General features: G+C 36.1%; 1 protein-coding gene across 1 annotated transcript in view; it reads left to right on the plus strand.

The window, feature by feature from the left end:
• Positions 1 to 9074: 9074 nt before the first annotated feature.
• The window catches only part of gpc3 (glypican 3), a 197846-nt gene continuing 194136 nt past the window's right edge, over positions 9075 to 12784 (plus strand). The window contains exon 1 of the mRNA XM_073821219.1: positions 9075 to 9476. Within this exon, the coding sequence (XP_073677320.1) occupies positions 9320 to 9476 (157 nt within the window). The 5' untranslated portion in view covers positions 9075 to 9319. The remainder of the gene's footprint in view (positions 9477 to 12784) is intronic.

A 12784-nucleotide genomic window follows, 5' to 3' on the forward strand; every position in this document is an offset into this window, starting at 1 on the left:
CTCCACCAGGCCTTGCAGCTTCATCCTCTCCTCGTGTTCTGCTCTAAGCTGCTCCTCTGTATGACTGAGCTCTTGCTTTAGTCGCCATCTGTCCCTCTCCACTTCTTCAAAACCAGCCCGCAGTTTGGTGATGTCCCTTTCGTTCCAAATGCACCTTTGTCCCACAGTCTTGCTCTGATCAGTAGGACTTGCTCCTTCATCTACAGGCTCCTCATGCCTAATAATTCTCCTGGCCAGCTCTTCCTTCTTGAGCAGTCGCTCGGTTTCCTGAACTTCTTTCAAAGCTTTCAGGTAGATCTGCCTTCTGTGGCTCCTCTGGGTTTCATCCATGTCTGTGGAGTGTGATTGTGGTTTCCTTGAGCTGTTGCATTGTTCATTTGTATTAGTCTGGTTTTCCAGCAGGTTTTGGAAAGTGAAACAAGGAGGGAAGAGTTTCTCCACCCAATGATGGTCATCTCTGGAGCTGGACTCATGTTTGGTGTTTTGATCAGTGATTTCCATGCTCCTCATAACAGTTTAAACTTTGAGAAAGCGTACTATATATGGGCAATTAATATTCATACATCTTTTCTTTCACCAGTTATAAGCAAAAGCAGGATGCTTGTCGTTTAAAACCGTTTTTTGAAAGTCCGGCGTTGATGAAACATGTAAAGTTGTAGGTATTTACGTCGACGTATATATAGTTTATTAGCGGTTCATACTTACAACATCAGCGTCGTTGACTACGGTCTCACTCTCTGTCCAGTGAGCACAACTTCCTGTTTTCATACAGAAAAGCGGAACGAACACTTTGCGCCCCCTGCTGGTTAAGTTTAAACTTGTTTTATGTTTGTTTCATTTATCTAAGTGCATTCTGTTCATTTGCGTTAACTTCAGTACGAGGTTGCCTTGAAATTTGAAGTGTGTAAAATTCTTTGTATATTCATTATATATCAAAATACAGAGAAACTTAAGAGAGCTTATATTTATACATTTGCTAAAGTTTAAATCTAGCAATATTCTGTTGAAATGTGAATGTTCATTTAAATATGAAATATGTAATCATGTTATCAGTTATCAGCAACATCTGTCTAATCTAATTTAAAGCTTTCAAACTAAATTTCAAACAGTTTGATCTAGTTTAAATTAGGGCTGTCAAACTATTAATCACGATTAATCAGATCCAAAATGAGTGAGTACTAAGTATATTAATATTGTGTATATATAAATACATACACGTACATGTATATATTATAATAATAGTTGTCTATATATATTTATATTTAATTCTATATACATATAAACTCTTTATAGTTACATATAACATTTTGCATCAAATATTTAAACATGCAAGTGTGTGTATTTTTATATACATAATAAATTTACACAGTACTCACACATATATTATGTAAAAATAAACTTTTATTTTGGATGTGATTAATCACGATTAATCATTTGACAGCCCTAGTTTAAATATGAAATGTGACCCTGGACCACAAAACCAGTCATAAGGGTCAATTTGCCAATTTGCCTGAAAGCTAAATAAATACACTTTTCGTTGATATATGGTTTGTTAGGATAGGACAATATTTGGCTGAGATACAACTATTTAAAATTTGGAATCCTAGGGTGCAAAAAAAAATCTAAATTTTGAGAAAATCACCTTTAAAGTTTTCCAAATGAAGTTCTTAGCAATGCATATTACTAATCAAAATTAAGTTTTGATATATTTACAGTAGGATATTTACAAAATATCTTCATGGAACATGATCTTCAAAAATCAATAATTTTGACCCATACAATATATTTTTGGCTATTGCTATAAATATAGCTACTTAAGACTGGTTTTGTGGTCCAGGGCCACAAAAATAAAGTGTAATAACACCTGTTTAAAAGACTTTGTTAACTTAAAAGTGATTTTGTGTCATTTAAAAGGTTTTGAATAATACAGCTGTTTTATATTCAGAGGAAAGTGGGGTTAATATTCATTCAAATAATAATTAATTCACAACACTAATTCAGATAATCATTGTTTATAAATGTATATAATCTTTCTTAAAAATACATGTTATAGTATAAAATCATATCATAGTTTAATTACATGACTGTCATTTAGTTGAAAGTATTCATAACCAAAAAACAATCTACACTCTTAAAAATTAAAGGTGCTTTCACGGTGCTTCTTCCATAAAGAACCTTTAACATCTGAACAACCTTTCTGTTTCACAAAAGGTTCTTTGTGGCAAAAAAAGGTAAGAAAGAGATGGTTCTTTGACTGAATGGTTCTTTGTGGAACCCAAAATGGTTCTTCTATGGAATCACTGTGAAGAACCTTTTAAAGCACTTTTATTTGTAAGAGTGTATTGTTTAGTTTACTAACAAGTAACATCATTTTCAAGCTGATGTTTCTAGTTTAGCAGCTGTCTTGATGCATACACCCTACATCCTTTTTCACGCAGATCATTTTCTTTGTGCCTTGGAGAGAGAAAAGTAGGTTAAAGTTCAAAAGGACGCTCAGAGTTTCCTCCTATTTAAAGAAGAGAGTGGTAACTTCCAGATCATTATTCAAAACTGGGTTAGAAACGTTCGTTTCTAAATGGCGTTTAGCAAAAAAAAAAAAAAAAAAGCTTGATAATTGGTTCGCATCTACTTTTTTAATAAGCACACTTGAAAATAAACACAAGATGATCTCGTGAACAAAATGATGCGGGAATGCTTAGGGAAATGCTCTTTGAAGCTTAATACAATGGTGCACATACAGCCCACTGTGGAATAGTGGGGGGTTGAGTGAACCGGGGGTCAGAGGTCAGCTGAGCCTTCTGTCTCTCACTGACCATAGGATTTATTCCCATAAAGCCAGAGTGTCTTAAAGTTTCCTAAAAATAGTTTTAATTTTTGATGACATGTAATGCCTAGAGGTTTGCATTTGCAAGATTCCCACTGGTTTTGATAAGCACTACTCCAGTTATTTCTAAAGCTAAAACAGATAATCAAAAGGATTTTGTAAGGGTTTTCTTTCACCCCCACCCCCAACAAGAAAAAAGGGATGCTCTACAATTACATGCATGACATAACATTTTGTTGTCCGTCCTGACATGGGTTGAACATGAAACTTCTGCGCAGTAAGGTATCGAAACCGTAAGGATAAAACCTTCACCTCTTTCTTCACTTCGGCCATGATCAGGTATGTGGACTGTTGAATTTAATGCACAAATGTGACCCCGGATAACAAAACCAATCGTAGGCTTTTAATTTTATTTTTTATTTTTTTTAATAGATGTATGTTGTTGGGATAGGACAATATTTGGCCAAGATACAACTATTTGACAATCAGAGGGTGCATAAAAATCGAAATATTGAGAAAATTGCCTTTAAAGTTGTCTAAACAAAGTTCTTAGCAATGCATATTACTGATCAAATATTAAGTTTTGATAACATGATCTTTACTTAATATCCTACTGGTTTTTGGCATAAAAGAAAAATCAATCATTTGTCCCATGCAATGTATTTTTGGCTATTGCTACCAATATACCCATACTACTCAAGGCTGGTTTTGTTGTCCAGGGTCACATATGTCTGTTTTAAATAGTGATTTGTTCATGTTAAGATTCATTATGGGTACTTAAGTTCATCACCCGCTTATTATTTGCATTGCAAGGAAAACTACAACTTGTTAAAATTCCTTTCCCTCCCAAAGTGTCCTATAGGCTGTTGTTTTTGGGTCGCCACCAAGTCTATATAAATTTGCTAGCTTACGTTAGTCACAAGTAACGTTTACGCACAACAAATCACAACATTTTTTATTATAATCAGTAGCGTAATTGCTTTATAAATCCTCAGTGCCAAAAAACACAAATTAGCAGTCAGAGCTAATCATGTGGAAGTGGTAAGTGAAACATAGGATATAGGAGAGCGGATGTGAGTCGTGGGGGGATTGAGTGAGTTGAGTTGGGGAGGAGGAGGCTAGCGAGGCCCATCATCACATGACGAGACGTTCGCGCCTCTTTCGTAAACCTTCTCCAACCTGATGATCCTAAACAACTCGGAGGTTACGCGCTGGTTTAACTTCTGCGGAGGCCTAAAACGCGTCAACTTGGTGGCGTCGTGACCTGCGTTCACGCGTGGGTTTGTTGCTGTGGCGAGAAATGATTGTGGAAACTGAAATTGTGACAGTGTTTGTCGGTGGGACAGGCTTTTGTGTGTGGAGCAGCTGGGGAGCTAACAGACAATGTAGGAGATGGATCAATTAATGGACTCTTGAGCGCTTAGATAATATATTTGGAGGTGTTTGGTTGTCTTAACTAAGCACATGTAAGTGAAAAAATTGTTTTATATCGTTTTTAAAATAACGATACTAGCAACTTCTAGCGGGGGGTATTTAATGTGTGATTCTCAAAATAATTTGTTCTGATTATTATTTAGAAGGAAATGAAATAATTATGCTAGACTTTACACGATTCGCTGATTAATATTTAACCTGTGTTACTAACAGTTTGTGTACAGGCGAATTACTCGCCTTGCTGAGTAAATCTGGACGCTGTTTTAAAATTCTCATTTTAATAATGTGCAAAACTTTAGTTCTGACGTTCACAACGTGTATTCTATGCCTTTTGAGTTTAGTATCTAAAAATAGTGTTATTTGCTTACGCAAGTCATACTTTTAAAGTAGACTATAAAGTAGGTGTATTTCACGTGGTCAAGCAATTCATCTCAATATGTTTAGTTTATCAAAACCCAAACTCAGGTGAGAATTAACCTATAGTTAGATTAAAGATTAAACATGTTTTTAAAAACCTCTATTGCTCCCCGTCTCCTAACATTTTCTCACACTTAACCTTGTTTTGTTTTTCTAAACTCTTATAGATACGTTACTAGGAGTTCGTTTCCTGTTGAAAAAACCCACTCTTGTGTAAACAGAAGCTTTTTCAGCTGCTTTGCTTAAATTGTAGCGTAATAAACATGTTCTTTCACTGAAGGGTCGATTAAACGCCAGCCTGTCGCCTTCTTGAAAGGAGAGCTCGTGGTAGTGATGTGCGGATCGATACTAAAATATCGATATCTCCGATACCAGCTTTGTATGTTCTAGAATCGATTATCTGATCAAAATATCGATTTTTCAGTAATTTGGAGCAAATATGTAGTTTATTGGAAATAGAAATACAGAGGAAAGTAACCACAATTACCCTATTTTATCTGAATAATGCCAAGTTAGTCAGAACTACTTGTTCTTCCGCCTGCCAAGTCATGTGCGTAAAATGGCACTGTACAACTGCAGAGCACGCTAGTAGCCTCTCAGTCCGCTTGCACATGTTGTTCAGTGACGCTGTCAGTCCGGCGGGTTGGATATGGGTGAACGCAAGCGAAGTTAAACTTCACTTCTATAAACTCAAACGATGTGTTTTGTGACACGTGTTACAAAACAGTGAGGTACTGTGGTAATACCATAAACCTAATTAAACATCTACACAAGACAGAATATGACGACGTCATGACAAGGCGGTCAGAAGAGGAGGAAATGAGAGGCACAGGTGCTGCTAGGGCGAGACAGACATCGATTTCAGAGTCCTTTGGTGCAGCAGGCAGGCACTATCCAGGTACAGAGGGAGAAAATGTGGCGATGTGGCTGTATTTTGGGGGCTTGGGTTTTTGTGACAAAACTACGGCAGTTCCCTGAATTCTTAAAACAAATTTGGTTTAGAACTTTGGTTATATGAAATAAGTAATGAAATAATTAAATGAACAAAATGTCTGAATAGTTCAGCTTGGAGTAAAATGTGTCCCTGAGATAATCGCACAACAATTCAGCCGGCCCAGATTTAGAGTAGTTAGGTAAGGTTATCTGCAGAGTAGATCATTTAAATTACATTGACAAGGCTGCATTGGACTTAACAGTACATTTGTTAAGATGTTCAGGCAGGCGTTTGAGATATACATGCTCAGATGCTGTCAATAACTATGTAAGTTGGCTCTTTTTTGTATGATAATTCTTCATCAATAAACAAAAACCCGTAATATAACTCGTATTCAGTATGAAGTGACACTTTTAAGGACACTTGTTACTTTAATTTCCCAAACAGTTATTTTTGGGCAAAGTATCGGTATCGGATCGGTATCGGCGATACTCGCCTTCATTTTACTTGGTATCGGATCGGATAGGAAACCAGTGGTATCGCACATCACTAGCTCGTGGGCCACACAAGCAGAAGATCGGGCACCGACCTCAAGGCCTAGTTAATGTTTGCGGATTCGACCTCACAGACGAATATTCATCTTCTGCGTTTTTCTGTCAGGTCCTGGACGCCTGTGAAACGAAATAATGCGTTATAATGTGTGTTGTGCTTGTCTAGTTATGAAACGTGAAGCTATGGCGTGAAGTTTTACGTTTTAAACGTGCTTAAGTTGAGTCTTTTAGCAGTGGACGTTGTATTTAGGCTAATTAATTAGCCGTATAACAGAAAAGAATAGCTTTCAACAAGTTGTACCTATCTTAAGTTGAAGATCCTCCATTTTGAGAGACCCAGTGAGACACGAGCAAAGCGCGCCAATGACGAGAGTCAGTGAGGTTCAGTCAGACTCAAAACATTCTGTGAAGAATTTAAATGTATTCAAAATTCGAATTTAATTAACTTAACCCGAAGTTACGTGTGGTAATACGTTTAAACACTTTAAAATTCGTTTAAAGTTGAATTACTTGAGATGAGAACGAGTCAATGTTGTAGAAACGACAGAAGTTATTGTAACTTGTTAAACGAGTGTAAGCATTTTACAATGATTTGTAAAGCTGGGTAAACTTTGCAAACTTTTGTATTTTGTTGATGTGTGTTTTAATTAACTGATTCTTTAGTTAAGACATGTTTTAATTAAGGAAAGCATTAAAAAGGGTTTGAACAGTAAGTTTAAAAAAAAAAAGAAGTCTCTTCTGCTCACAGTTCAATTTTAAAATATTTTTGTATTAAAAATGACTGCTTTCTATTTGAATATATTTTAAGATGTAATTTATTCCTGTTATTTCAAAGCTGAATTTTAGAATCGTTACTCCAGTCTTTAGTGTCACATGATCCTTCAGAAATCATTCTAAAATGCTGATTTCTTGTTCAAGAAACATTTTATTATTATGATTAATGCTTTTGTAACATGCTTGGTGTGCAGAAGAGACTTATTTAAAAACATTAAAAGTTGCTGTTCAGAAACTTTTGACTGGTAGTGTAATTATAAAATTGTTGATTGCTTGTCTTTTCTTCCCCCTCCTAGGCATGTTGAAGATTAATGGAGGACCGGAACGCCACCATAATACCTTCAATGAAAAATGTAATGATTTTAATATGGCCTTCCTGCTAAGGTGCATCTTGTGTAGTTAGTGAAGTAGTCTAGTATCTACTGCGCTAGATGCTCCTTTTGGCAGGAGTAGCTGTATATTCAGCACATGCAAGCACAAACCCAACGTCATCTGTTTAATTTGTTTACACGCTCTATTCTGACATTTATTATTCTATTAATACTGCAAACTGCATGGTTCTCTATTATCTATGTGAGTTTGTCCTGGCAGTTCCAAAGTGCTCACAGTGCAGGTAGTACCAGTGAATCTACTGCAATGTTTGCACTTCAAGTACTGCCGGTCGCCTTCTGTCTGTCCCTCTGGAGCCGCACTAGATGCTGCTGCTTATGGAAAAGCCCTGTTAATGTGTGGTGAGTTTTGCAGGATTGCATCCAGCTTTATTACAACATGCTGTGCAAATCCATGCAAAACTCGCTGCACCAGGGACAAACTACTTATGCAATCAAGATGATTTCCAACTGTTGCAAATGCATGCAGTAAGTATGCAAGAACTAACTGCATGTAGTTCTTTGTTAAATGCTTGCTTTCCTTCACTGCCATAATTCTAAAACACAATATGTGACCCTCGACCACAAAATCAGTCATAAGTAGCACCGGGTATACTGTATTTGTAGCATTAGCCAACAATACAATGTATGGGTCAAAATGATTGATTTTTCTTTTATGCCAAAAATCATTAAGGTATTAAGTAAATATCATGTTCCATCAAGATGTTTTGTAAATTTCCTGCCATAAATGTATCAAAACCTAATTTTTTGATTAGTAATATGCATTGCTAAGAACTTCATTTGGACAACTTTAAAAGTGATTTTCTCAATATTTTTCTTTTTATTTATTTATTTTTGCACCCTTATATTCCAGATTTTCAAATAGTGGTATCTATGCCAAATATTGTCCTAATAGACAGCTTATATATTCAGCTTTCAGATGATGCATAACTCAATAAAAAAAAATAGACCCTTATGACTGGTTTTGTGGTCCTTGGTCACATTTATCAAAATAGCAAAAATATAAGATGCATAGATTGCTATATTGGTAAATGACAGCACTTTAATAATGTTAGATGCGAAAAGTATGTATGAAATGTAAATGCAAATATTTGTCTTGCTGTTTTCGGGTGGATGACTCTGCAATTTTAATAGTGGTAAAAATCTTCAATAAAAATTGCACGGTATCCATCTGTAATCCGCTAGATTCCATTACCTGCGATTTTTTATTTTTTATTTTGAATGTGTAAATATGCGTCTTTGAGTTGTTTGTGATTGTCAATAAAATTGAGATATTTTATATTCTGCCTCCTCACGTGCAAAATGTAATTGATTTCAGAGATTTATGTGACTCTACGTTGCAATAACCTTTACCAGCACCAGATGGCAGCAGATAGCTTGGAATGTGACAAACTTTGTTCTGCATATTCAAATAAATGAAAATGCAAATTTGTTAAACACATAATATATCCTAGACATTGCCGATATTACCACATTTCACTTTTTTAACCATTTAAATTAGCATAAGACGTAAGTGAAGATTTGCTCTGGAAAACAATGAATTTTGTGTTGTAGCCAAGACTTGATCTTGGTCTCTATGTGCGCATGTCCGCAGCAGTGCAAGGGATTCATAACGCGCATCTTGTCTTCATAATCATAACTTTAATATCAACGAAAGAGTTCAATACCAAACGAGCTTCTTCTGTAACCGGTTCTTTTAAATAATGCAAGAGTCATGCGTAAATAGCGCAGTCCTGCTTTTAACAGCGAAATGTGACCTTGATTTGTGAGCATGAAGTTTGGGTCTGTTAATGAGGTGGAGATGAAGAGCTCCACAGGACTCTCCTCCTCACACTCACTTCAGTGATGCCGCCGCTGAGTCCAGCACATCGCTTTCTGCTCACTTGAAGCGACGCAGATCGTTCCTTCTCTCCTCATTTGCGCTTGTAATCAGATCTATCACCGGGAAACCTTTTTGCGCATTATATTTCTTGACTTCAGCGCATTTGGATTCATAATGCCTGGACTGAAGTTAAACGGTGCGCTGATTTTGTGCGTCCTGATGCTGCCGTTTTCTCAGCCGAACAGTCAGGTGCTGGACTGTCGCGAAGTGCGCTCGTCTTTTCAGTTTTTGTACCCGGGGATGAAATGGACCCCAGAAACACCAGTCTCAGGTAAACCGAGCTATTTGGATTTTAGGTTATGTCCCTTTCTGTGTGGATTAAAATCTGTGGCCAAAAAGGTTTCTAAACACCTTCCAAAAGTTTTGGCTCAAAAAGACTTGTACCTACTATTATTTTCAAACTTGGCATATGTTGTGTGATACTGTATGTGTGGGTTTTTATTTCGGTTTTTTTTTTTTGTATTTTGGATATTGAATGGATTTATATATTGACATGCAGCGCGCTGTACATGATTTTATTGTTGATGTTACTGTTATGCACTTAATTAACAGCGTGTGCTACTGTAATTTGCATTAACATACGATTGGGCCATATTATAAACCTTAAATATTAAAGTAAAACTGATATCATAACGAAATGTATTTGTAATGTAATGTATTTATTTATTTTTATTAGCAAGTAATCAAACTAAGATTAACACATTCTCCCAATTTCACTAGTAGTTATTTATTAGAAAGTAGTGTACTTTTGGTACTAGTTGTTATTGTTACTTTAAGTTGAACATTTTTGCTGTTGAACTCTATAGGATCTATATTTCAATTCAATCAATTCACCTTGGACTAGCATACATTCCAGTTGTAATAGTACTTATGTGAGACCATAATATCTATCTCTCTTGTTACTCGTAACAGTCTCTAGTTACTAGTGTCTATTCATTTCGTACTATGAAAACTGAGACACCAGGAAAAGTGTTGGAAAAGTGATTCAGAGTTGCAAATGAATGATTAGTGGTTTACTGAACTGTTACTGTAGTGAAATTGAAAAGGATACTAGTAACAAATATATATGCCGTTTAAGTCAAAAGTTTACATACACCTTGCAGAATCTGCAAAAATGATAATTATTTTACCAAAATAAGAGGGATCATACAAAATGCATGTTATTTTTTTATTTAATATTGACTAAATAAGATATTTCACATATAAGATGTTTACATATAGTCCACAAGAATGACCCTATTCAAACGTTTACATACTCTTGGTTCGAAATACTTTTATGAGTCCCTTGTTTGTCCTGAACAGTTAAACTGCCTGCTGTTCTTTAGAAAAGTCCTTCAGGTCCCACAGATTCTTTGGTTTTTCATCATTTCTGTGTATTTGAACCTTTTCCAACAATGACTGTATGATTTTGAGATCCATCTTTTCACACTAAAGGACAAATGAGGGACTCGCAACTCGCAATACGCAACTATTACAGAAGGTTTAAACACTCACTGATGCTTCAGAAGGAAACAGGATGTATTAAGAGCCGGGGGTGTAAACTATTGGAACCGAATTTTTCTTATTTTGCCTAAATATCATATTTTTTTCATTTAGTACTGCCGTCCAGAAGCTACAGAAGATACTTACATGTTCCCCAGAAGACAAAGTTAAATTTACCCTGATCTTCACATTAAACTTCACAGTTTTTCCCTCCTTAATGCATCGTTTTTCCTTTTGGAGCATCAGTGAGCATTTGAGCTTTCTGTAATAGTTGCATATGAGTCCCTCAGTTGTCCTCAGAGTGACAAGATGGATTTCAACATCATTCAGTCATTGTTGGAAAGGGTTCAAATACACAAAAATGTTGAAAAACCTGAAGAACAGAAGGCAGTTTAACTGTTCAGGACAAACCAGGGACTCATAAACAACTATCAAAAAACAGCTGTGGATCATTCAGGTAACAACACAGTATTAAGAATCAGGTGTATGTAAACTTTTGAAGGCTGTCCTTTTTTTAAAAATTCAATTATTTTCTTTTATATGAAATCTTATTCAGGACAGTACTAAATAAATATAACATAGCATTTTGTATAATCCATCTTATTTTGGTAAAATAATTAACATTTTAAGGTGTAAAGTTTTGACTTCAACTGCATGTTTAAAGAGAAATGTTAAAATAACTTGTCATACAGTTCTTCTTTACATTGGCATTTCCTGTAGCTCATTTCATAGGGTATTATTTTCACCTTCTGCTTGATGTGAGGCTCTATCAGTAGGCTGAAGATGAAATAAGTGTCCTGACTGGATTGTCATCTTCAACTCTGAGCGTTGGCTGCGGAAGTAGCCCGAGGAGAGCTGTAAATGTATTTCTCTTAGCCATAACTAGTGTGAATTACCTGTCATGCTGGAGAAGGCGAATTGTGTTAGTGTGTTTATTGAGGTTGCTACATTTCCCAGCGGAGAGCTGAGGAGATAGATGAGTTGAGATGAATGACAGGATGGATGGCTGGCTCTCTACTTGACATCTCCCCTTAGCTGCTTGAAGCGTTAATTCTGTCTCAACTTGAAGCTGGAGAGAAGTGGGGTAGAGACACAGAGAGTTTGTTTGCCCCTCGCAACAAAAATTCTGCTGAAAAGGATCTTGCTTTTCCCCAGTGACTGCATTTTGTTGTTACTAGGCTGCTTTATGTGCAAGTATCTTCATGTCTTTCCCCTAGTGGTAGCAACTGCTTCAAAAAGAATAACTTATATCATTATTCCAGAGTTAATTAACATTAAAAGTTCTGCATTTTAAAATTAAAGTTGTTTTCCTGATAGTGTGCTCATATCTCTATTTAAAAAGCAATTAAATTAATATTTTCTACCTAATTAGAATAATTTGAAAATAATTTGTAAAACCCGAGTGATCCCTTATAGTTCAGCTGCTTTCAGGAGATATAAAGTGACCTTCCCAGTTCCATTTAATCAGAGGTGCTGTTCATTTTTGCAGAGTTCGCATTTGCAATTTAAATGGATTGCAATTGGGTTAAGGACAAGGAGCAGTGTGATATTCTCAGTCACTTTCCTTCTCAGAGGAATTTAACACATTTTAACCTTAGTTAACAGAAAAGTAACAGAGTGATTGTGTTGCGTATCTTATTGGACTGCGAGAACCGGCATCCACTATCTGGTATACTTTAAATTAAATGGGCTTCTTGCAAGTATTAAATGTACCGGATTGCATGCATAAGATATGAAACTCGTATATGTTGCAGTTTTCATATGAGTTTCTTAGAAGGCATTTTAGTTTGGTTGTGCTTCTCATCAGTAGCTGGTTTGGGACTTCTTGTCCTGATGGGTACAATCCTGCAATAAAAGCCCTAGTTTTTTGAAACCTAAACATCGCTTTTCAGAGGAAGGACTAACTGTGAGTTTTTTTTCCTTTCGGAAGTGTGCCGCAGGCAGTGTGGAGTCCTGATAATCCCAGCGGCACCGGGCTCTGGACTTTATGCCTGGTGCAGTAATTAGTGGTGCGGCGAAGCCTTTGGCTTTATTCATTTTGATTCATTATATGAACCGATACCACGCGGCTCTAGCATATGTAGCCAGAAACCTTAA

This window comes from Garra rufa, chromosome 16 (genome assembly GCF_049309525.1).
Source record: "Garra rufa chromosome 16, GarRuf1.0, whole genome shotgun sequence".
Taxonomy (NCBI): Eukaryota; Metazoa; Chordata; class Actinopteri; order Cypriniformes; family Cyprinidae; genus Garra; species Garra rufa.